At 40.8% G+C, this 20,749-nt stretch overlaps 2 protein-coding genes across 3 annotated transcripts; one reads left to right on the forward strand and one right to left on the reverse strand.

Moving 5' to 3' along the window:
* Window positions 1–1,147: 1,147 nt before the first annotated feature.
* On the reverse strand, window positions 1,148–7,783 carry idh3b (isocitrate dehydrogenase (NAD(+)) 3 non-catalytic subunit beta). Of its 2 annotated transcripts, none has more exons than XM_079183781.1 (11): window positions 7,702–7,783; window positions 6,571–6,744; window positions 6,204–6,324; window positions 6,033–6,093; window positions 5,792–5,924; window positions 5,120–5,253; window positions 4,869–4,971; window positions 4,605–4,751; window positions 4,281–4,375; window positions 4,039–4,099; window positions 1,148–1,694 (listed from the first exon to the last, which is right to left on the reverse strand). In XM_079183781.1, exons 1-11 carry the CDS (start codon window positions 7,753–7,755, stop codon window positions 1,617–1,619), a joined length of 1,161 nt encoding a protein of 386 aa, XP_079039907.1. In that variant the 5' UTR covers window positions 7,756–7,783; the 3' UTR covers window positions 1,148–1,616. The 2 variants fall into 2 exon arrangements, with proteins under 2 accessions (XP_079039907.1, XP_079039908.1); XM_079183782.1 differs by lacking the exon at window positions 1,148–1,694 and adding an exon at window positions 1,732–3,296.
* A 2,261-nt stretch (window positions 7,784–10,044) lies between these two features.
* wdr1 (WD repeat domain 1) lies at window positions 10,045–20,033 on the forward strand. The gene is made up of 15 exons (XM_079156646.1): window positions 10,045–10,175; window positions 11,362–11,483; window positions 11,767–11,857; window positions 11,971–12,118; window positions 13,924–14,104; window positions 14,219–14,296; window positions 14,503–14,583; window positions 14,714–14,947; window positions 15,118–15,205; window positions 16,309–16,471; window positions 17,414–17,501; window positions 17,676–17,786; window positions 17,966–18,139; window positions 18,259–18,403; window positions 19,137–20,033. The coding sequence occupies exons 1-15, from the start codon at window positions 10,160–10,162 to the stop codon at window positions 19,241–19,243; spliced, it is 1,827 nt and encodes a 608-aa protein (XP_079012772.1). The 5' UTR covers window positions 10,045–10,159; the 3' UTR covers window positions 19,244–20,033.
* Window positions 20,034–20,749: the final 716 nt, after the last annotated feature.

The raw sequence follows: 20,749 nt of genomic DNA on the forward strand, positions 1-20,749 counted from the left end.
AGTCCGCCATGTTGTGTGTCTGTCTGCATAGGAAGAATGGGAAGCGAACAGCAAATTCCCAGGCCAGGCCTCGTCTCTTCTCCACTCTTGTTTCTCCACAGCCCGCAGCGACACCTGCTGGCCGACATGGAGCTCACACGATCCAGACTGCAGCGAGCTCCATCAGCACACTGCAGGCTGGGGACCTCCAAGGGGTCCATGAAGGGCCCCTGACTCAGTTCCAGCGTCCCATTGGGTTTCTCAACGGAACTCGATGAGGGGCGCGTTGTTATGTCTTTTTTCTTCTTCCTTGTAATACATGATATATTTAATATAAGATCTCCAGCTCCAGTATTCAATGTTTTGAAGGTGGTTTGTGGTGTCACGTTCATGAATAAAGTAAAATAAAAATAAAATTGTGATTGTTTATTGAGAACAGACCGTAAAACTCAAGGAAAAAAAGCTTCAATCGTAAGAAAAATAAATGATCAGAAACTGAGAAAATGTAGAAAAAGATCAGAAAACTCAAAATATAACTAAGTACATTAATAAATTATACTGTTAAATAATTAAAAGGGAGTGTTTTTTTAAACCAAGTGATTGGAGGTTTAAGGAAAAGTGTAAAACTTTGTAAAAAATATGTTTTATTTTTTATATATTTAATTATGTAACCAAACACATTATTTATGGATGTATTCTGTTATTTTTTACTTGTCTGATCACATTTTAATACATTTTGTCAGTATTGGGGCATCAATAAAATGCAAAGGCCTATTGCCTAAAAAGTCAATAAAAGTAGCTCAATGTGTTGATATGATTTTAATAATAAAGTTTTACGGCCATGTGAGAAATTCTGTTGGTCAGTGGTGAGTGTTTATATCTTAGTCGTTTTATTACGGTAGCTGAATACCTTTGGGTTTTAGACTAGACAAAACAAGTACTTTAAATTGGGTTTGGGAAAATTGGATCATGTACCAGCATAGTACAAAGCAAGCAGCTTTATAGCTCCTGCAGTCAACCCGACGTGCATATGTTTAGACACAGAGGCTTTCCCTTGAAATGGGAGTTCCTCATGCTGTGAGGTGATTCCTGCTGAATCCGTCATAACATTTATATACCACTACATCAGTCTACTAACATTCACGGAAGGATTTTGCACACAAAATGTTATATCTCATTTATTATTCATACGTCATCATGAATAAAGAAGCAATGAAGCTAAAATGTGAAGTTAATAAATAATATGAAAGTATACATACACCATGTTTTGACTGCTTGTCCAGACATAAAACAATTACAGGATCTTGCCAGAGAACAGAATCTAAATGTCTGGTGTGCATTAGACGACCAGCATGGGAACATGTTTTCTACTGATTATAAGACTTTGCATGTTCAACTCACATTTTTTTATGCCTTAGATGTCAAAGTTAATGTGTTAAACTCAACATCAAGCCAGAGGTTGTGGATATTATAGCTGCACATTTCATCTGCATTTAAATTGAAAAGAAATTGTGAAAACTGTTGCTGGAATATACGTTGTGTGTGCAATCATATTAAGAGATCAGTTCAACAGGATGTAAATAAAAAACAATAACGTGTGTGCGTCTCAGCAGCTGACAGATTTGCAAATATAAAGCTCAGACTCCAAGGTTAGCAATGACAGCCTGGGTGAACTCGTCGCTTGATGCGTAGCCCCCCAGGTCTCCAGTGCGCACCTGTTGCAAACATAAGGACAGTTTGTTACTATATGCACAGCTGCAGCAACACATGTCCACATACAGCATCACGGCCTGCATGTCAGAGAGCCTTTCAAAACTGCACTCACAGATCACACAAATAAGTGTGATCAGCGAGATGTGTACTTTTAGAAAACAGTTTCATTTCCTACGCTATGTTCTCTTCTTTATTTTCACTCATTTTGTACCTTACAATAGGCTATTAAACTATACCAGACACGTAATCTACATTTATAAAGTAGAAACGGTGTTCGATGTTAATGATACAAGCAAACACATTGTCATTGTCCAACATGCGTCGAATCTTATCTTATTAATTAGTATTCAACCATGTTATCATTCAGGACTACTGTGACTGTTAAGAGACAGAACGTTATTTATTCAATATCACACGATTGACAAGCTTTAATATGCAAGCATGAAATCTCCATCAAGGATTCGCTATCAGAAGGGAAACTACATTTAAAAAAAAGCAAAAAAAAAAAAAGGACAGGACACTGTTTACACTGGAACATTTGATAAATGTGAATGCACCAAATAATATTAATATTGGTGCTTAGCAACTGGCTACTTGTGAAGTCTTATATTGCAGCAGAGTAGGACAGAAAGCATGACAGCTGAAGAGGTGACACAGAGCAGCGTTTTTAATTCGTACAGCATCGGTGGCACGGGAAGTTCTTTTTCATATAAGCCCTTGGAAATGATGTTTAAATATACAAAATTATGACCCATTTCATTTGTTGTCGCAAGACTAAAAACGTATCAGAAAATCTTCAGTTTATCAACTCATAAAACCCAATGAAGCTGCTGTGCACTTTCAATGAGTAGAGGACAGGCTTCATGGGCACTGAGCACATCAAATACGGAGGTTCTTTGGTTATTAATCTGTAGAATTATTATAACATCTCTCTGAAGGTTATTTCAGTAATGGAGTAATACCTGAACATACAGTACATCTTCATGATTCTAGATATTGACAAATACTGCATATTAAGTTACATTAGTAGTCAGACGAGTTATGAGAGGCTATCAGAAAATGAGATAAAAGTGAGGTAAATTTGTTCGGCAAAAGCTGATCAGCTGATACAAACTGTTGCTTTACAGACACGTTTCTTTACAATGTGTGATAGCAGAGAGGTAGTCTGTAAGGACATGGAAACAGGAGAGGAAAAAAAGCTCTCCCAGAATGAGTCAAAAGATCATCTTAATAAGTAAAGAGATGGGCAGTTACTATGATGAAAAATGTAAAGATGATATAGATGTAAATCCACGAGAGGAAGCCTCATCAGTGGCACATATTTTAGTAAAGTTCAACCCAAGACACAGTTGATAAAACAAATACATTATGATGCAACTGATGGTGCTCGTCAAAACTGTGCGGCAAAAACATTTGGCAATGGGAGGGGAGTTGAGTCTGAACACGCGTCCAGTTCATGTGAAGAACAATGTCCAGATTTAAGGAAATGTCGGTGACGGGTGCGACGACGCATCTTATTAAACAGGTCGGCGATGCAGGTTTTCCACAACAGAACGCACGAAGTCGCCAGTGGTGGAGTACCCACCAAGGTCTATTGTCCGCACCTGGGACATGCACACAGATACATACATACATACACACAGACAGACACACACACACACACACACACACACACACACACACACACACACGCACACACGCAGGGTAATGGGGTACAAGGAGAGGAGGGAATTAAAGGAAAGGGAGGAGGGAGAGGAAGGGCACTTCAGACAACGTGCAGGCAAATTCTGCAATTTCTTTAAATAGATAATTTCTTACATCCACACATTGTCTCAAATACGAAAACTACACCAACTGAAAGAACAGCGTTTGACACCGCTTTTAAAAGAGCAATGAAATAAAAAGGAAAAAAAAAAAAGTCTGTCATGAAGTTGTTGAGATTTTTAGAGATGAATCGACCCATGCGTGTTATCTGAGGGACTATGGTTGACCCGACGTCATGCTAGTCAGTTTGAGTCAGTTTGTTGTTGTCAACATTGATCAGGTGCAAAGGGAAGTTAGTTTAAAATAGTTGTCCTGGTAACATTTACCTTGCACGTTTATAAGGTTGAAAATGAGCGAGGAAGAGAAATGCAAGAGGAGAGCTAAAGTAAGATGCATCAGCATGTATACAGTCTGGATAATGAGTAACTAAAGGCTCTCTAACACACTAAAGTACAGTTTAAAGGTTGTTAAATGTTATTGTTAATAGTGTTAGTGTTGTCATGGGAGGTGTCTCCACATAAACAGCCTGAATGCACCTGTGGGCATACAGTAGGTAGAACTATCATTAACACACACACTTACCTTGCCCTGTTTGATGACCCTCTTGACAGCATCCGACACCATTTGGGAGTGATATTCCAGGCTGCAATACAATACAGTGACACTTAAGAGGTGGCCTTTTTCCTTTCTTGTACACATGTCAACATTCAGACAAAACAGGCACTCAAGGCTGTTTTCTAAGGCTGGAGGCGTGCGGTGGGCCAGGACAGAGGGTTAGGAGGTACGGTGACTTCTTCCAACAAGAAAACAAGAGGATGACTCACTTGAGGTGCCTGAGCATGTTAGCAGCACTGAGCAGCATGGCTGTGGGGTTGGCAATGTTCCGTCCTACAGCGTGTGCAAAGGGGTGGCGTGCGCCCTGAAAGGAAAAAAAAAGAGACGAGGAATAAAGTATGACACTGCTGCAGTCCTCTACGTCCTCTCCATCACCAAGTTAGCATGAAATAGCTATTGCTATTTTCTAAAATGCACTGCTAATATATATTTTTTGCCATACATTCGAAAAACAAACTGTAAACAGAGGATTTGGAGAAAAAAGAGAGAATGACTGGCTGTCAAAACAACTGAACAGTCAAGTGGAAACTCACAGTCTCAAACACAGCGTAATCTGCACTGTAGCTTTCCCCAGGAACAACTCCCGCTCCTCCAACCAGCCCGGCTGCCAGGTTATCAATGATGTTACCGTACAGGTTGGGCATCACCAGCACGTCGAACTGGTACGGGTTCTGGACCAGCTGCAGCACAGTAACACAGACAATGAGACGTTTGAACGAGAACAGGAAAAGTGACACTTATACCCAAGCAGCAGATCATGTATTGATAAGGGAAATGAATTGTGAGGCTGTATATACCTGCATGCAACAGTTGTCAATGATTATGTTCTCATATTTGATTTTGGGGTACAGTTGTGCCACCTCCGCACAGCACTGCAGAAACAAGCCATCTCCTAATTTCCTGTAATAGGACAGGAGAGGAGGACAAGTGTTGCTGTAACTACAATGCAAATCTCCACCAAACTTAAAACCATTTCAAGAATTAATACAGGAATATGATATTTTTTTTAATAATAAAAAGCAAAGAGGGAGCGCTTCTATCTCCTCACATGATGTTGGCCTTGTGAACAGCGGTGACCTTGCTTCGTCCCTTCTTGGTGGCGTAATCGAAGGCAAACTTGGCGATGCGCCGGGACTTAACTCTGGTGATGATCTTCAAACATTCGATCACACCCGGCACACTCTACAGAGCAGGAAGAGGGTGCATTCATATCAAGCTATGGCTATCAACAATGCAAGATAATTATCTACAGCACACTAGACAGTTGTTGACAGACCTGCTTTCCCTTCAGTTTTAATGAATGAAGCTCTCGACACCGCTTCGGCTCATATTTTACACACACATAGAACTGTAAACTGTCTTTTTAGAGCTTGAAGTAGGAGGCCAGTGAGGATACGGTGTAACTTGTCACACTGCCAACAAATATTTATAATAAACTGCATCTACAGGACAGCTAAAGAATCATTGTATGAGTAGCAATGAACTTAAGCTCCCCCCCCCAATAAGTTGTTCAAAAGAACACCTGAATTAAACACACACACACTTCAGCACCTCTGGCAGAGTGATTCATCTTTGTTTTGATACGCGGTTTAATGCTGGCCAAATCTCTCTGGGCTCATGGGAAACCTCCCTCTTTAAAGAAGAGAAAAACATTTCCTTTTCATGTGGGTTTTAAACCTCTGTTCATCCTCTGACTGCAGCGAGGAGGAGTGTTGTTTACCTCGTGTTCAAGGGAGCTGTACTCCCCCTCGGTCTGTTCGCGGATGATGACCAGGTCCAGGTTGTTGTGGCGAGTGCTGTAGCCCGGCAGGCTGTTCACATGAACCACATTAGCAAATAGGTCCAGTTTACGCCTGGTGAATGGATAGGGAGGTAGTTATTTCTTTATTTTTTTTAAACAACAGAAAAACCCCTTCACTAAAAACACACAAAGAAATGCCCAAGTTGTTTTCTGGTTTTACCTCAGTTTCATATCATAAGAAGCCAGCTCCCCTTTGAATTCCATGGGTGTGTTAATCTTGCCTGGATAACAAAGTATGTCACAAACATACATATTAGTTCCATTGCCGTCTTTTAAATAACTCAGTTTGTTGTTATTAAATGGGGGTGAACGATGAGAGTAGTAAAGCTACCTTTAATGGCCACTTTGTTGGTCTTCAAAGAGGATAACACTTGCTCCAGCCTCTCCTCACTGGCCATGTTCTGTACCTCACTCAGGTGAAACTCCTCAAATACTACCGGGACATCTCCTGCCTGGAGACAAGACAAAACAAAATCAATTAAAAAAAATCAGCCATTAGAATAAAAATAATTAAAACATATGTCATCAGTAAAAAATAGAATAGAAGAGTGGGACAAAAACTAAATCAAACAAAATGTAAAAATATATTTAGTATTGAGGTTTGTTTATTTCCTTCTACACAAAGCTATAGTGGACCGTGTGTTTTCTGAGAAGACGAAGAGCAGAGATGATTCCACTGCCGTCACTGTAATAATTACCTTGAACACGTCTTTGACGGCAGTCATCAGCTCAGGTCCCACTCCGTCCCCCGGCACCATCGTGACCTTAAAGATCGCATCGGCACGCGCCGGTGGGGCTTCTGGGCCACAGCGGCCAGCGGACACACTCAATGGTCGAGAGGCCAGCTGCTGCCACCGGGGGCCACTCAAGCTCTTAAGGATGGGAAAGAAGACACAGTTACAACAAAACAACCACATTCTTCCTTTTCTTTTCTTTAATCATCATGTGACCACTCAGATTTAGCTTGAGAGAGATACATGAAATACAAGGTATCAGGCCATTATGGGCGGCAAATGAATGAGTAATGTTATATGAGAAATGTTGCTTTATGGGAGCACTGGTTTTATTTTTTTTAATATGATTTTTGCATCAATGTGAGGTATCACATTTGCTGAATTAGCCAGATTGAGGTGGCAGAGATGGCTTTTTGTCTCTGTTGACATGAATGATCATCAGTCAACCTGTGGGCAGCATGGAGGCTACAGGGATTAAATCAAATAAACAATTCACTTCAGCTGTCACCTGTCACAATGACAACTCACCATCTGCAGTTTTAAAGTGACAACTACACGTCTCTTCTTAACTCTCACTGACATTTAAGGATTTGCCAAGTGAGAAAACTGGATATGTCTGACAACTACAACAAAAGTGATGAAATCACGAGCACACATTATTAAAGATAAGCGATGAGGCAAACAGAATGATCTAGTCTGACCGTTGGGATTAACGGGTTGTCAGGGTTAACGTTAACCGAGTTAGCTCACGTTAGCTCCTTTAGCTCACTAGCTCACATAACACAGAAAACAGAAATCAGTTATAAATGCGGTAATTGACGAGTATCTAGTTACGACTGATGTGTATTTACTCGTTGATCAGCTGACAAAACCAGATGGACCCACAACAGAGCTTTTTATGTGAACTTGGCTCCTCAAACGGAGCGGCTCATGGCTAGCAACAATACGCGAATGACACAAACTAGACCTACTTTTTCTTCAACAGTTTAAAATAACTTGCTGCTTGGGTTCAACACATACAACTTCAACTACTGCTAGTACTTTCTTACCGACGTAGGCGTAAAATAAGGAAGTAAACATCATCTATGCACTCACCTTGACCAATGTTACCAGGCTTCCTCTCAGGGTGGCCGCCATCATTACAGGCATGCAGCGTCTGAGCTTCTTCTTCTGTGGTTTTTCTTCTTCTTTTTGGTTTATTGGCGAACTACATACGTTTAAGGTGCATGCCGCCACCGACTGTACCGGAGTGTGTAACATCATGACTTTATGACATTTAAATTTAAACGCAATAATATTGTTATTTTTAATAAATAAAATTAAAACTAAATAATGAATAAGTAATTTAAAAAAGCCATTTTAACCTCTTCTGTGGTTCAGCAGTAGTGCTTTCACTACAGAACAATAGTGCCCCCAGGTGGACAGAAAAGGACACGGAACAGTTCTGCAGAGATGGTAGGGAGCAACATGAGGACATCATATCACATTGCCAGTCTGAAACATGCAGTCTATTATTTACTAAAACATAGAAAACAGAGCTCTGAAACAAGAGAGGGATGATGATGAAAAATACCCCCACTGAAAATAATCTTCAAACACAAACTTGTAACATGCTTTTGTGCATTTTTATGCTGTTCTTTTAACTGCCTTTCTTTCTTTCTTTTTTCCCCCACAAAGTTGTCTCTGAAAAATACGTACAAGATTTCCAATCTACCTGTCCTGTGCCTCTGCAAATGACAATAAATAAATAAATCTAATCTTACATCTGTGGGGTAGAAATTACTTTTAGGTATATTAGGTAATACAGAGTCATCTCATCCTCTGGTTTCCATTTGTTCATTGTGGCTCTTAGTAGAGAAAAAACAAACAACAAAAATAACACACACACACACACACACACATACACACACAAATCTATATTATGATACATCTGACAAAATGCTTAAATCTGGGATAGTGTAAAAACACAGCAATGGTTGTTTGTATACTTCTGTGCTCATTTGCTTTTTTGAAAGCTCTTCATAAATGACGGTGGCAAATTCAATTTGAAGATGGGATGGCATAGAAAGAAAATAGTCTCTAGAAATATATGGTAAAAAATAAAGAATCAGAATCTGCTTTATTGGCCATGTACGTGTACGCATACAAGGAATTTGACTCTGTTTTTTGTTGCTCTCCACGTACACACAGAATTTAGAAATAAACAGGAAAAATCAAGTGAGGTATTTTGAGAGGTGTACAAAATAGGAAACGGGAAAACCGTACAGTATTATGCAATACATATGATGTTCACCTCACTTTGACTGATTCAGGGGGCCCAGTGCTATAGGGCCCCTGGAACACGTTTGGGATTACAGCTATTTATTGTGTCAGAGCTGTTGTTGAGCTGAGCCTCTGTGTCCATCTTTATGTGAACAGCTGAGGATGCACATTTTCACATTCACGTATACAAAGCTTTCTATAAATTGCTTATAATATTATCTTCCACATGTTGTATTGTTGTAACATTATATTTGCTGCTGACAGTCATGGCCCCACCCTCTGAAATGGGTCCATCCTAAGTAGGTCAGGGGATTCCCAATCCTATTCCAGGTAAGTGATGCTATCTGCTGACACGCAGGATGACATCAGGTTTTAAATTCACCGTTGTGAAACTGTAGATCAGTGGGCTACAGTCTGTCACACAAATAGTCTTCATTTAATTTTTTGGGCATTTCATTTGGGTATTCATGCTAACATAATTTTTTGGGGCAATATGGGGCATCTGATAATTTGTGGAATATTTACCCTGAGCCAGAACTCTCAGGCAAAGCCCTCTATCTATCTATCTATCTATCTATCTATCTATCTATCTATCTATCTATCTATCTATCTATCTATCTATCTATCTATCTATCTATCTATCTATCTATCTATCTATCTATCTAACTACCTAAACACTCTCCTTACCTCCCTCCCTCCCTCCCTACCTCCCAACCTACCTACCTATCTACCATCCATCTATCCAAGCAAAACTGGGGTAGGGCTGCAACTAACAACTACTTTCCTCATTGATGAATCTGTTGATTATTTTCTCTAATTTATAGATTAGTTGTTTTGTCTATGAAATGCCAGAGCATGGTGCAAATGTACATTATGTTTCCCAAAGCTCAAGATGACATCCTCAAATGTCTTGCTTTAACATAATCGATTATCAAAATACTTACCAATTCATTCAATAGTTGACCACTAATCAATTGATAGATGTATTGTTTCAGCCCTAAACTGGGGTTAACCTATCCAATTTGATTGGTGGAGCAAGGAATGCCATAATTGCCCTGAAGCCTGAAAGACCGTATTTAGGGATAAAAGATCCCTGGTGACGTCGCGCATGGCTAGTGGCTGACAGCCGCAGCGTAGTATCTGAGTTTACTATATATGGGCAAAGAGAGGCAGAAGAGCGCTGCGCCCGCTTCCGTGTTTGTGTGATCAGGGAGTGCACAGCCGGGGGAAGCTTTACTTGTGTCATTCATTTGTGAAGAGTAACGTAAAAGCAAGTGACCAGCAAGACAAAATGTCGCATGAACTGAGTAAGTCTGTTTATTTTTTTTGAATGGCAACGGCGGAGAGAAACACGCGATGCAACTCTTTATTTTTGGGCGACATTCTTTAGCAGAGCGAGCTAGTCAGCTAGCTGTAGCCTCGCCCATAGCTGACACCTTAATTTAGCTCACGAAAGAAACCCGATTATTTTCACATTTAATTTTCATCCGTGACGGACAAGTGTCGTGCTGCCCGACATGCAGCTCATTTACTAGACCGTTGATTTAAGTTAGCGTTAGCCAGTTGAGCTAACGTCAGTCAGGAAATAGTTGCGCTCACATCGCATTGTTGTGACATGTCCAGACAGACGGAGGCTGTGCTGACAGTCAGGCACTTCTACTGGGGAAGTAAGAGCACAGACGCGGTTAGTGGCTGCTGCATAAGCGTAAAGTAAAGATGTGTTATTTATTGTTAAGCTATAGCACGATAAGAAAAATGATTTTAGAGCTAATGCGGAACCACCAAAAATGCACAAACCTCCTTACAGCTTTCTTGTTTAATGACAGATTTAATGCACTTCAATTACTTCATGGTTAACAGAAGCGGAGGCGTTTTGTTGGTGGATTTATATGAATGTATATACAACGTCACTAAAATAATTGATGATATGGTGTGCTTTTTTTTTTTTTTTTTTAGGTTGTAAGCTAGGAACCCAGAAAATAAGATTACATAACTATAAAACAAATCAACCATCCAGTTATTGGAATAATCTTAGAAACCTCTTGCATGCCTATGGTAATCCTGCAAAAAAAGATCAGGAAGTGCATTTATAGCCTTTTTTATTTTTGGTATATGCGCTTAACCGATTCCCCCTTTTGTCTTTCTGCCATCTTTTCTTATCCTCTGGTTGAAAAATGTACTTCTAATCAACTACTTCAACACAGATCCGTGAGGTCAGCCACCATGTTCAACACATCAAGTCCTTAGAATGATTGATGAAGAACTAAGTGATGCTGATTAACTCTGCGTACTCGTACCTGCAAAGATATTAGTCAAGGCAGTGCGAGATATCAGGCTCTATCAACTCAAGTAGCCCGAGATATACAACGTAACATCGTCCATATGCCTAAAGTACCTCATGGAATAGTTCAGTTGAATGCTTTTTAAAAAAATTGTTTTCTCATTTTAAGTTGTATTAACCTTATTTGTCATGTCGTCTTTTATTTTTTTTAGAACATGTATTCGCCAGTCTCCCACAGATGGAGAGGGGAGTTGCAAAAGTGATTGGCGGCGATCCCAAAGGCAACAACTTCCTGTACACCAATGGGAAGTGTGTCGTCATCAGGAACATTGAAGTAATGTTTATCTTCATAAAAGACATTCTTGACAAGTGTTGCATGACTGCTTATGTATTTATACCAATCGGGCTCTCGTTTTTAGCCGTTTACTCACAAATTACAGTAAATTGCTTTGATTGTACTAAAAGTTTGCGCCAACTTCAAAAGTATTATTATAAGCAACAGGACCAGTGGCCCAAACGGTCCAGGTTAAAAAAAAACGTACTAAACAGATTTAGGAGTGAACGGCCTGTTCTTCAGTTGCAGACCTGCTTATGTCTCCCATTTCCTGTCGTCACAGAATCCGGCTATAGCAGACATTTACACCGAACATCCCCATACAGTGACTGTTGCCAAGTATGCCCCCAGTGGATTCTACATTGCATCCGGAGGTAAACAACCCACCTATGAAAACATGTCAACGAATGTGTCTGTGTGTGTGTATGTAGTTACCAGAGTACATGTACATACTCTAATGAAATAATTGTTTTTATATCCTTTTTAGATGTATCAGGAAAGATCCGTATCTGGGACACCACCCAGAAAGAGCACATCCTCAAGTACGAGTACACCCCTCTTTCAGGCAAAGTCAAGGACATTGCGTGGACCGAGGACAGCAAGAGGATGGCTGTTGTTGGGGACGGGCGAGAGAAGTGAGTCTGGGGGGGTTTTCATGTTCATGAAAGGAGTTGGCGTCATTAAACTCAGACCAGGTCTCCTGAGAGGCTACTCCGGCAATTACACTAATACATGGCCACTGCACACAAGTCCATTGTTTGCTTTAGATATTTATTTTTTATGTTGAACATGCCATGGTGATGGTCTGCTGGAATTATCGTACAATTTAATATTGATTGTCTTGCTTGATGTGATGGTTGTGTGTACAATATGAAGCAGTGTGTGAATGCCACTAACTGTACATTGCTATTAAAGCAGGGAAGACCCCTTAAACCAGGGGTGTCAAACTCATTCTCACCCCGGGCCACATCAGCATTATGGTTTCCCTCAAAGGGCCGGTTGTGACTGTACAACTGTATAAATGTAACTACTCCCTAACATATTGTTAAATAACTGTTTCTGCATTTGATTATTGTTTATTCAAGTGTAAAAATATTGTACATGCAGTTATATAAATGTAAGAATATATTTAAGCACATTGCTGTTATTATAACATAAATCCTTTTTAATTAATATTACTCTATCAAAGATCAAACTTTTTTTTAAAGAAAATAACAGACAAATATCATCAAACACAAGTTATTACATTGACTTTAGTTATTTTTGTCACCTGTCTGCATCACTAATGTCCCTTCCCGTCATCGTCCCGTGCATGGCAGCTACATCCAACAGCTCCTCACCGTCATTCAAGTGAACACTGATAGATGCGCTGTGTCTGTGCTTTCATCACCAGCTAATGAAAAAGACAAGTACCTGCTTGTCTCTTCGGCTAGCTGTGTTGTCAGATTGCCTGCTAGTTCATGAACTCGGTCTGCGATGGTGTTTCTTGAGAAACTGAAATTTTTAAAAGTCTCATACCTTTTTAAGCATGCACTGGCCTCTAGCTTTTGTAAATATATTCTGCTGCGCTTGCAGTCTGCTTTTTTTAATTCTTGGACGATTTTGATGTTTTTCTTGCAAGCTAAATTTAGCATACTTGGCTCCGTGTTAGGTGTCAAAATGCCGACGTAAATCGCATTCCTTCATCACCGACACTGCCTCTTAGCACAGAAGACAGACCGCTTTTTCTCCTTGAAGCACAAACATTTATTCGCTTTCACATCTTTCATTACATTTTCTTCCCTCTGCATCCATTTTTCTCTTCTTGGACATTTTGGGTTTATTTGTCGGATCTTTTTCAACTCAATCAGTTGTTGGAAAACCGCTCTACGGGCTGTTGCCTCTCCTGTCCAGCTGTTGGGATAGTTTTAATGTCGGCACACAGACAACATGAGTGACTGATAGTGCTGTAACGGATCCCCCCTCACGGTTCAGCACACACGTGTGTGATGGTGAAGGTAAACTGTCATTAATCCGTGGTTCACGGATTAATGACACAGTTTACCTTCACCATCACAGTGTGAAATAAAATGTAACTGACAAAATTAAACGCCGATAAGGAAAAACTGCTGTCTAGCCGCAGGATGCCGTCATTTCGCGGGGTCACAAAGTCAACGTGCATTGTGGGAGATGTAGTTTATGTGCACTGTAAAGCAGCATAGACCTTGAGCAGGCCTTGAGTTTGACATCCCTGTCTTAAACCCTCCCAACACATCACCTGCCTTACCAAACATGTGGGGCAACTGGCCATCAGTACAATTATTTAAAAAAGTAAATCAAACAGTGTTTATGTCTGACTGTCAGCATGAAGCAATAATCTGCGTAAGGTCTGTTATTTTATTTTTTTATTCCTCCTTCAAATACCTGGAACGATTTCATGCATGTTCTTTTCTTGCGGTAGGTTTGGAGCCGTGTTCCTGTGGGACACCGGCTCCTCAGTTGGGGACCTTTCCAGCCACTCCAAATTGATCAACAGCGTAGACATAAAGCAGACGCGCCCGTACCGCATTGCCACGGCCAGTGATGACACCTGTGGGTCTTTCTACCAGGGGCCACCCTTCAAGTTCCAGTTCACATTACGTGTGAGTTGCAGAGATTAACGTTTGCGTCCTGGACTGCATATTAGCATAAACAATCTTTCCTTATGAATAATTTTCCTCTATTCTTCCCCTCTGTGTCCCCGGTGACTGCTAAAGGACCACAACCAGTTTGTCAACTGTGTTCGTTACTCTCCAGATGGAAATCGGTTTGTCACAGCTGGTGCTGACGGCCAGGTGAGTACTGGATTCCCAGGTGTGGTCATGTGACCGTATAAACATTTTTCAAATAAGATTAGCCTTGCCAAAATAATCGAAGAAACTATCACGATGATATTTACTGAAATAATACAAATCTCATCTAAGTACGACTCAACCTAAAGTGGCCGGTTTGTATTGAAAAATAAATGTTCTACGTCTGTCTAATGAGTATTATTCCACAGATGTTCCTCTACGATGGGAAGGAGGGTACACTTGTTTCCGCGCTGGGTGGAGAGAAGGCCCACAAAGGAGGAATCTATGCTGTAAGTAGCTTCTTTTTTTCTTTTTTTTAAGGTAAAGATTTATGCTACATTCAGTATTGGTTAGCTGGATGGGTTTTAGTTTTTCAGGAGAGCTTAAATAATATCACAACCGTCTCTTTCAATCCTCCAGGTCAGCTGGAGCCCTGACAGCTCCCAACTGATCTCTGCCTCAGGGGACAAGACCGTGAAACTCTGGGATGTTGGTGCAGGCACGGCCGTCACCACCTTCAACCTGGGCACCGATGTGACCGACCAGCAGCTGGGCTGCCTGTGGCAGAACAACCACCTCCTCACGATCTCCCTGTCAGGATTCATCAACTACCTGGACAAGAACAACCCTGACCGGCCCATACGCACGATCAAGGTCAGGCTCTCTTCCTGGATATTATCAGTAGAGTTTCTTTATATGGATAAAAGCTTGTGATAAAGTTAATATTACATTTCATAAGTGGGGAAAACGGTTGAAAAATGTTATTGTACACAAACTATTCTTATGTGCCCGTATCTGAAAACATGCACTTGCTCATCCAACAGGGTCACACCAAATCCATCCAGTGTCTGACTGTTCACAAAAAGGACGGGCGACCATACATCTACTCGGGGAGTCACGATGGACACATCAATATCCTTTCACTGATAAACTAGGACACCCATAAGACAAAAAAGTCTCCTTTTTATACTGTACGTAGATCATTTAGAGACGCTCTGGCAAATTACAGATGCATATGTTAATTGTGCCTCTCAGTGTTTTTATCTCTTAAATATTTTGACATACTATATTTTATTTGACATGTAATATCGTATGTTCAAAAGGTTTCCTTTTGTTTTGTTGCTCACCAAAATTCTCCAAAAAGTAAAACGAATTCTATAGATATTTTTTGCAGAATGGCCTTGCTGATTGTTGGCAGCTTAACACAGGGCTCATTTAGCACAAATTAAAGCTCTTTCTGTGAAATGGAAGGTCTTGCAGCCTAAATGAAGTCTATGAAATGGTTTGTTTTGGCTCTAATTTTGGCTTTTTAGGAGATGGAACACATACTCTCTTTTAAAATAGGCTGGGATAGTATTTCAATAAATAACTGAAGATTGAAAGCAACAGAATTAGATAGGATTTAAAGTATAGTGGGTCGTAGCTTTATAATTGCAGTGATTTTTCTAAATATTAATAAACTGTTAGTATTAAGTAATAAGAGGGATTTGTGAAGTGATTTCTTTTTTTTTTATTCAAAAATTGCTTGTATTCCTTCAATGAGGGATTCGGCTTTTGTGGTACAGTCACTAGTACTCTGGAGTTAAGCCACCTTGTTTTTTTGTTTGTAGAGAGATGCCATCAGCTTTGCATTAGATTACATTGTTTGATGTATTCTCACCTGTTGTGGTTGTAGTCTGTGTGGGTTTGCACTTTGTCACCACTTCAGAATCAGAAACGGCTTTAGTGTGTGTGTGTGTGTGTGTGTGTGTGTGTGTGTGTGTGTGTGTGTGTGTGTGTGTGTGTGTGTGTGTGTGTGTGTGTGTGTGTGTGTGTGTGTGTGTGTGTGTGTGTGTGTGTGTAAGGAATTTGACTCTGGTTTTTCCATTGCGCTTAACGTACATACACGGAAATGGACAATTAAACAAGGACATTTCCTGTCTGTTTCCTGACTCTGGAGATGTACTAGTCCTGGATGGAGGGCAGGCTGACTTGTATGCATGTCAACTGGTTCATTTTTTTTCCCTTAACAAAAGCCTCACATTACTGGGATGCAGAAACTGGGGTGAACGACTGCTTCTCGGGGAAGGGCCACACCAACCAGGTGAGCAAGATGGTGACCGACCAAGCCAACGAGCTGGTGACGTGCAGCATGGACGATACGCTGCGCTACACCGACCTCAGCAAGACGGAGTACAGGTAGGGGTCACTATGTGGTGCAGATAGCTGAGATGATCTCAGTGGGGATTGTGACGGTGTTAATGGAAGTCGGTCTGGGCAGGGCAGAATTAAGAATTAAGTTTGTTACTGTTGGTAACGGGTGGATGTGCCAGTATCTGGTCACATAGATATTTAGGAATGGTGTTACTTGAGAACTTGTAATTCTGTCACTCACAACACCGAGAACAATGTTGTGATGTGCATCAAGTAAATATTTTAGAATAATGTGGATGTGTGTCCATTATAGTTCACCCAAAAATACACATTTTTCCTTCTACCTGAAGTGCTATTTATCAATCAAGATTGTTTTGGTGTGAGTTGGAGGTATCGTCCGTCTGCCTCCTCTCCATTAAACTGAGACTTTATGGCACTCGGCTTGCGGTGCTCTAGGTGCTCAAAATATGTTTTTGAAAAACAACAACTTTTCTTACCAGATTTTATGACCTGGTTACCTCTAGATAATCAACAGCCCTGGTTGTGAGCAGTATAATGTAGGAACCACTGAGGTAGCCAACGTTGCAGCTCAGTCAAGGAGGACGATGCTAATGTTTACATCTTGAGCACGAGTAGACGCACACTTCCTTTTGAGCGGTGATACGTTTGGCGGGTGGAGTTCGGTAGAAAGTATATAGTTCCTACAAGAAACTGCTCACAATAAGGTCTGTGGATGAGTTGTATCTCTAAAACTATGCAGCTCACACCAAAACGGTGTAGATCGATAAATGGCACTACAGGTAAGAGGGGAAAAATGTATATCTTTTGATTTTTAGGTTAACTCTCCGTTGATGTCGTCTTAATATCTGTCTTTTTGTTTGATTGTACCCAAAAACTCACTATTTGCTTTCAGAATTGCATCATTTGTCCACCTCTATGTTACAATGTTTAGTGATCTTATAAATAATCCTAACTGGTGGTTTTCAGTGCCTCTGATGTGGTGAAGATGGATTTCCAGCCTAAAAGTGTATCCGTAGCATCAGGAGGGCTGTCACTGGCTGTGTGCATTGGGCAGGTAATCCCTTCATCATTGCCTACATTTGTTATACGCTTAATGTTTCCTCTGTGGACACATTTTCTCACTTCCAGGGTTTTACATGACCCAACCTGATATTTTACAACGTTTCTGTGTCCGCAAACTTTGTCTTATTTCGATGAAATCATTCGTCATCGCTCTCTTTTTTTCCAGGTCGTCTTGCTGAAGGATAAGAAGAAAGTGTTCACATTGGACAATCTCGACTATGAAGCAGAGGTTGGAGCTATCCATCCTGGGGGCACCATTGCTGCGGTCGGGGGTGCAGTAAGTGGAACTCCTAGAACACGGATCATCTCGAGCTCTGGCTCGGAAAATGCTTTTTAAGTTTAGGGGGATGATAGCATATCTTGGTCTTTAGTAATGCTCTATTTTAAGGAACCATCACAGGAAACTGCACACTCTTCGTCACACCCTGGAGATTAATTTTCTTTTGTTCTCCTTAGGATGGGGTGATCCATCTGTACTCCATCCAGGGCCACACGCTGAAGGACGAGGGTCAAACTGTCAAGACTGGAGGGGCGGTCACAGACATGGCCTACTCTAACGATGGAGCCTATCTGGCTGTCATCGATGATAAGAAAGTTGCCACAGCTTTTACTGTGGCTGACAGCTACTCGGTAAACATCAATCTGTCCTACATACTTTATACATTTTTTTGTTGATTACTCAATATCCAGTCCCTGTAGCAGTTCTGTAAAAGTTATAGTATTTTTTTTCTTTTTCTTTTTCCCACCAGGTCAAAAATGAGTTTTATGGACACCACGCCAAGCCAGTGACTTTGGCCTGGTCACCTGACAATGAGCACTTTGCGACTGGAGGGATGGACATGAATGTGTACATTTGGACAATCGCTGATCCAGACAAGAGGATTAAGCTCTCAGGTAGGCCATACAAAAGTGCACATGTGCACTCTCTCAGGCCTGGCTTGAACACAGGTATACACCGATATACAATATAAATCTGCCTTCAACAATATCAAAACGTGCATAAACAAAGGCAACAAAGGCAACAGGACATGTTTAGCTGAGCTCTATTATGCATTTAGAGCATGTAGCTGCACTTCAAGTTAAAATAAATGGATTTGGGTCCTGGTTGATTTGGTGACACCCGTGGTTTCTGGTGGGTAGTTTGATGCTACTGTAAAGACTCGTTGAGCAGCTACTTTGTCAGAAATGGAATGGAAAAGCGTGTATTTGTTTACAGTGCAGCCAAACTAACTCATGTTGCTTTGTATAAGAGTGATACAAAATTGACAAGTGCAAGTAGTTTTCCACATGACTGCAAGACACCGTGAAGTATGTTACCTTCCTGCGGTGTTGGGGGCGTGTGGTCTGTCGCCTGCTCACTGTGGCTCCTCCTCCTTGTTTCATTACTCTGTGGACCGCTGTTAACAAATGTGGATAAATACATTTAATGGCTATTGCATAAAAATGCCAACCATAAATAGTATCAGAAACGGGGTTTGTATTATTAAAAATTAGAACTTTAGGTCATAGCTCATGTATTTATTGTTGTCAAATAGAACTTGGCGGCAAATGCTTGTATTTTAATTTAACACTTTCCATGCCTTTAGGACGTCTTTAACGATGCTGTTTTGTTCTTTGATGTCTGCAGACACTCACCGGTTGCACCACGTTAGTGGCCTGGCCTGGGTAGATGAGCACACTCTAGTCACCACCTCCCATGATGCCACCATTAAGCAGTGGACTATTGCATACTGAGCTGCAAGCAGACAAACCTCCACATCTCCAGGGACAAGGACTACTGAATTCCATCTTTCCTTTTACTGTATTGTCACTATACAGTGTTCTATGCTGTCTGTAAACATCTGAATTGTAAATGTTATGGCTGGGGAAAGCTCCTATAAAAATGATCCAAGATATTTCTCTTTGATGTGCATAACCTCAACTTAACACGGAGACAATTTGTTGAAATATACGATGTAACCATGAGTGCTTTTACATCTCTGAGCTGTGTGGACCCACAATAATATTTGTAAGCTCAACATTCCATATGTAACAGCTTTCACTCAGTTTAAACTGAAATCCTTGTCTCAATCCTTGGGCTCAATGCATCTAAACTTAACGGATGAACAAAAAAACTTTTTTTCTTTTTTGAAATCAACAAAATCATGTTTGAAAGAAATGAAACCTTTTGGGTTACATTCCTGAAATGAGAAGTAACTGAGCAGCAGTGTCCTGACACTTTTCATTTTCATGGTGTAAGGGGATGGGTGTTTTTTTTTGTTTTTGCTTTGTCTAAGGTTTTATACTCTGTATGTATCACAACTCTTCCTGTTGAACTGGGGAGAAATAATGGGAACTGAACGAACAAAGTAGGTATACAACCAAGATGCTGCCTGTTCAGTTGAAGGTCCAGTGATGATGCTGTGCTTTTCTTTGGGCCCACTATGCTTGTCTGCACTCGTTTTGTTTTTTTCTCATGTCTTTATGCATTGACTTCCAAGGTGATTAATTAATAATAAAACATTTTTATGCATTTTCCCTTTCATCCAGATGTACACTCTTTCTACTTGTCGAAACACTATTTTGTGGTATTCAGACACACCGTGGCGGCTCTGTTCAGACTTGGCATTAATGTGTCTTGGGGGGGATCCTGGACAGCTCTTAGTACAGGTGTGAATGCACCCAAGACCCATGAGATCCGATCACTCAGACCACATTAGGAGGCAGTCTGGCCTGCGTGTACGTGTCCTGGGGCTGCATTGAAAGACTGCCTATTCTACTGACGTGTGTGTGTGGTTGTTACTCAAGCGAGGTGATCCACAACAGCATGTGTAGCAGAGGGTTGCTTTATGAAGGTAATAAAATACCAGCAACCTCTTTATTACTCCTATGAACAGCGGCACTTTTTAGTTTACACAATAAAAGACCTTGATACTCAGCGGTAGAGCGGCTCCTCCGTCAATCAGAGGATCGTCTGTTTGATTTCAACGGAATTTCGTTGTGACCGGATCACCTGAGGCCTCCGCAGGGCTCTGAACATACCAGTAGGGGTCCTCCAAGATCCCTGACTCACTGACTATGTTGGCCATTATGTTATAAAATAGTAGTGTCCTGTCATCCAGGTGGCCATATAATCTTCTCAATCTATTGTAAACTGTCCAGAGTATTTTGCCTATATTTATCTTTATATGGTCTCAATTGAGTCCATCCAAAACACCAAATGAGAGTTCATGACTTTGAACAAAGTGATGATGCAAATCC

This window comes from Pholis gunnellus (genome assembly GCF_910591455.1).
Source record: "Pholis gunnellus genome assembly, chromosome: 3".
Taxonomy (NCBI): Eukaryota; Metazoa; Chordata; class Actinopteri; order Perciformes; family Pholidae; genus Pholis; species Pholis gunnellus.

What these genes read in the sequence shown, in the direction of transcription:
- idh3b (XM_079183782.1), bottom strand. Translation starts at nt 7,755, where the DNA reads ATGCCTGTAATGATGGCGGCCACCCTGAGAGGAAGCCTGGTAACATTG. An exon ending in ACAGCTCCCTTGAACACGAG is followed by an intron (nt 5,254 to 5,791) that starts GTAAACAACACT and finishes CCTGCTCTGTAG; the next exon opens with AGTGTGCCGGGTGTGATCGA. An exon ending in TTGACAACTGTTGCATGCAG is followed by an intron (nt 4,752 to 4,868) that starts GTATATACAGCC and finishes ACTGTGCTGCAG; the next exon opens with CTGGTCCAGAACCCGTACCA.
- wdr1 (XM_079156646.1), top strand. An exon ending in ATTCTACATTGCATCCGGAG is followed by an intron (nt 11,858 to 11,970) that starts GTAAACAACCCA and finishes TATCCTTTTTAG; the next exon opens with ATGTATCAGGAAAGATCCGT. An exon ending in TGGCTGTGTGCATTGGGCAG is followed by an intron (nt 17,502 to 17,675) that starts GTAATCCCTTCA and finishes CTTTTTTTCCAG; the next exon opens with GTCGTCTTGCTGAAGGATAA.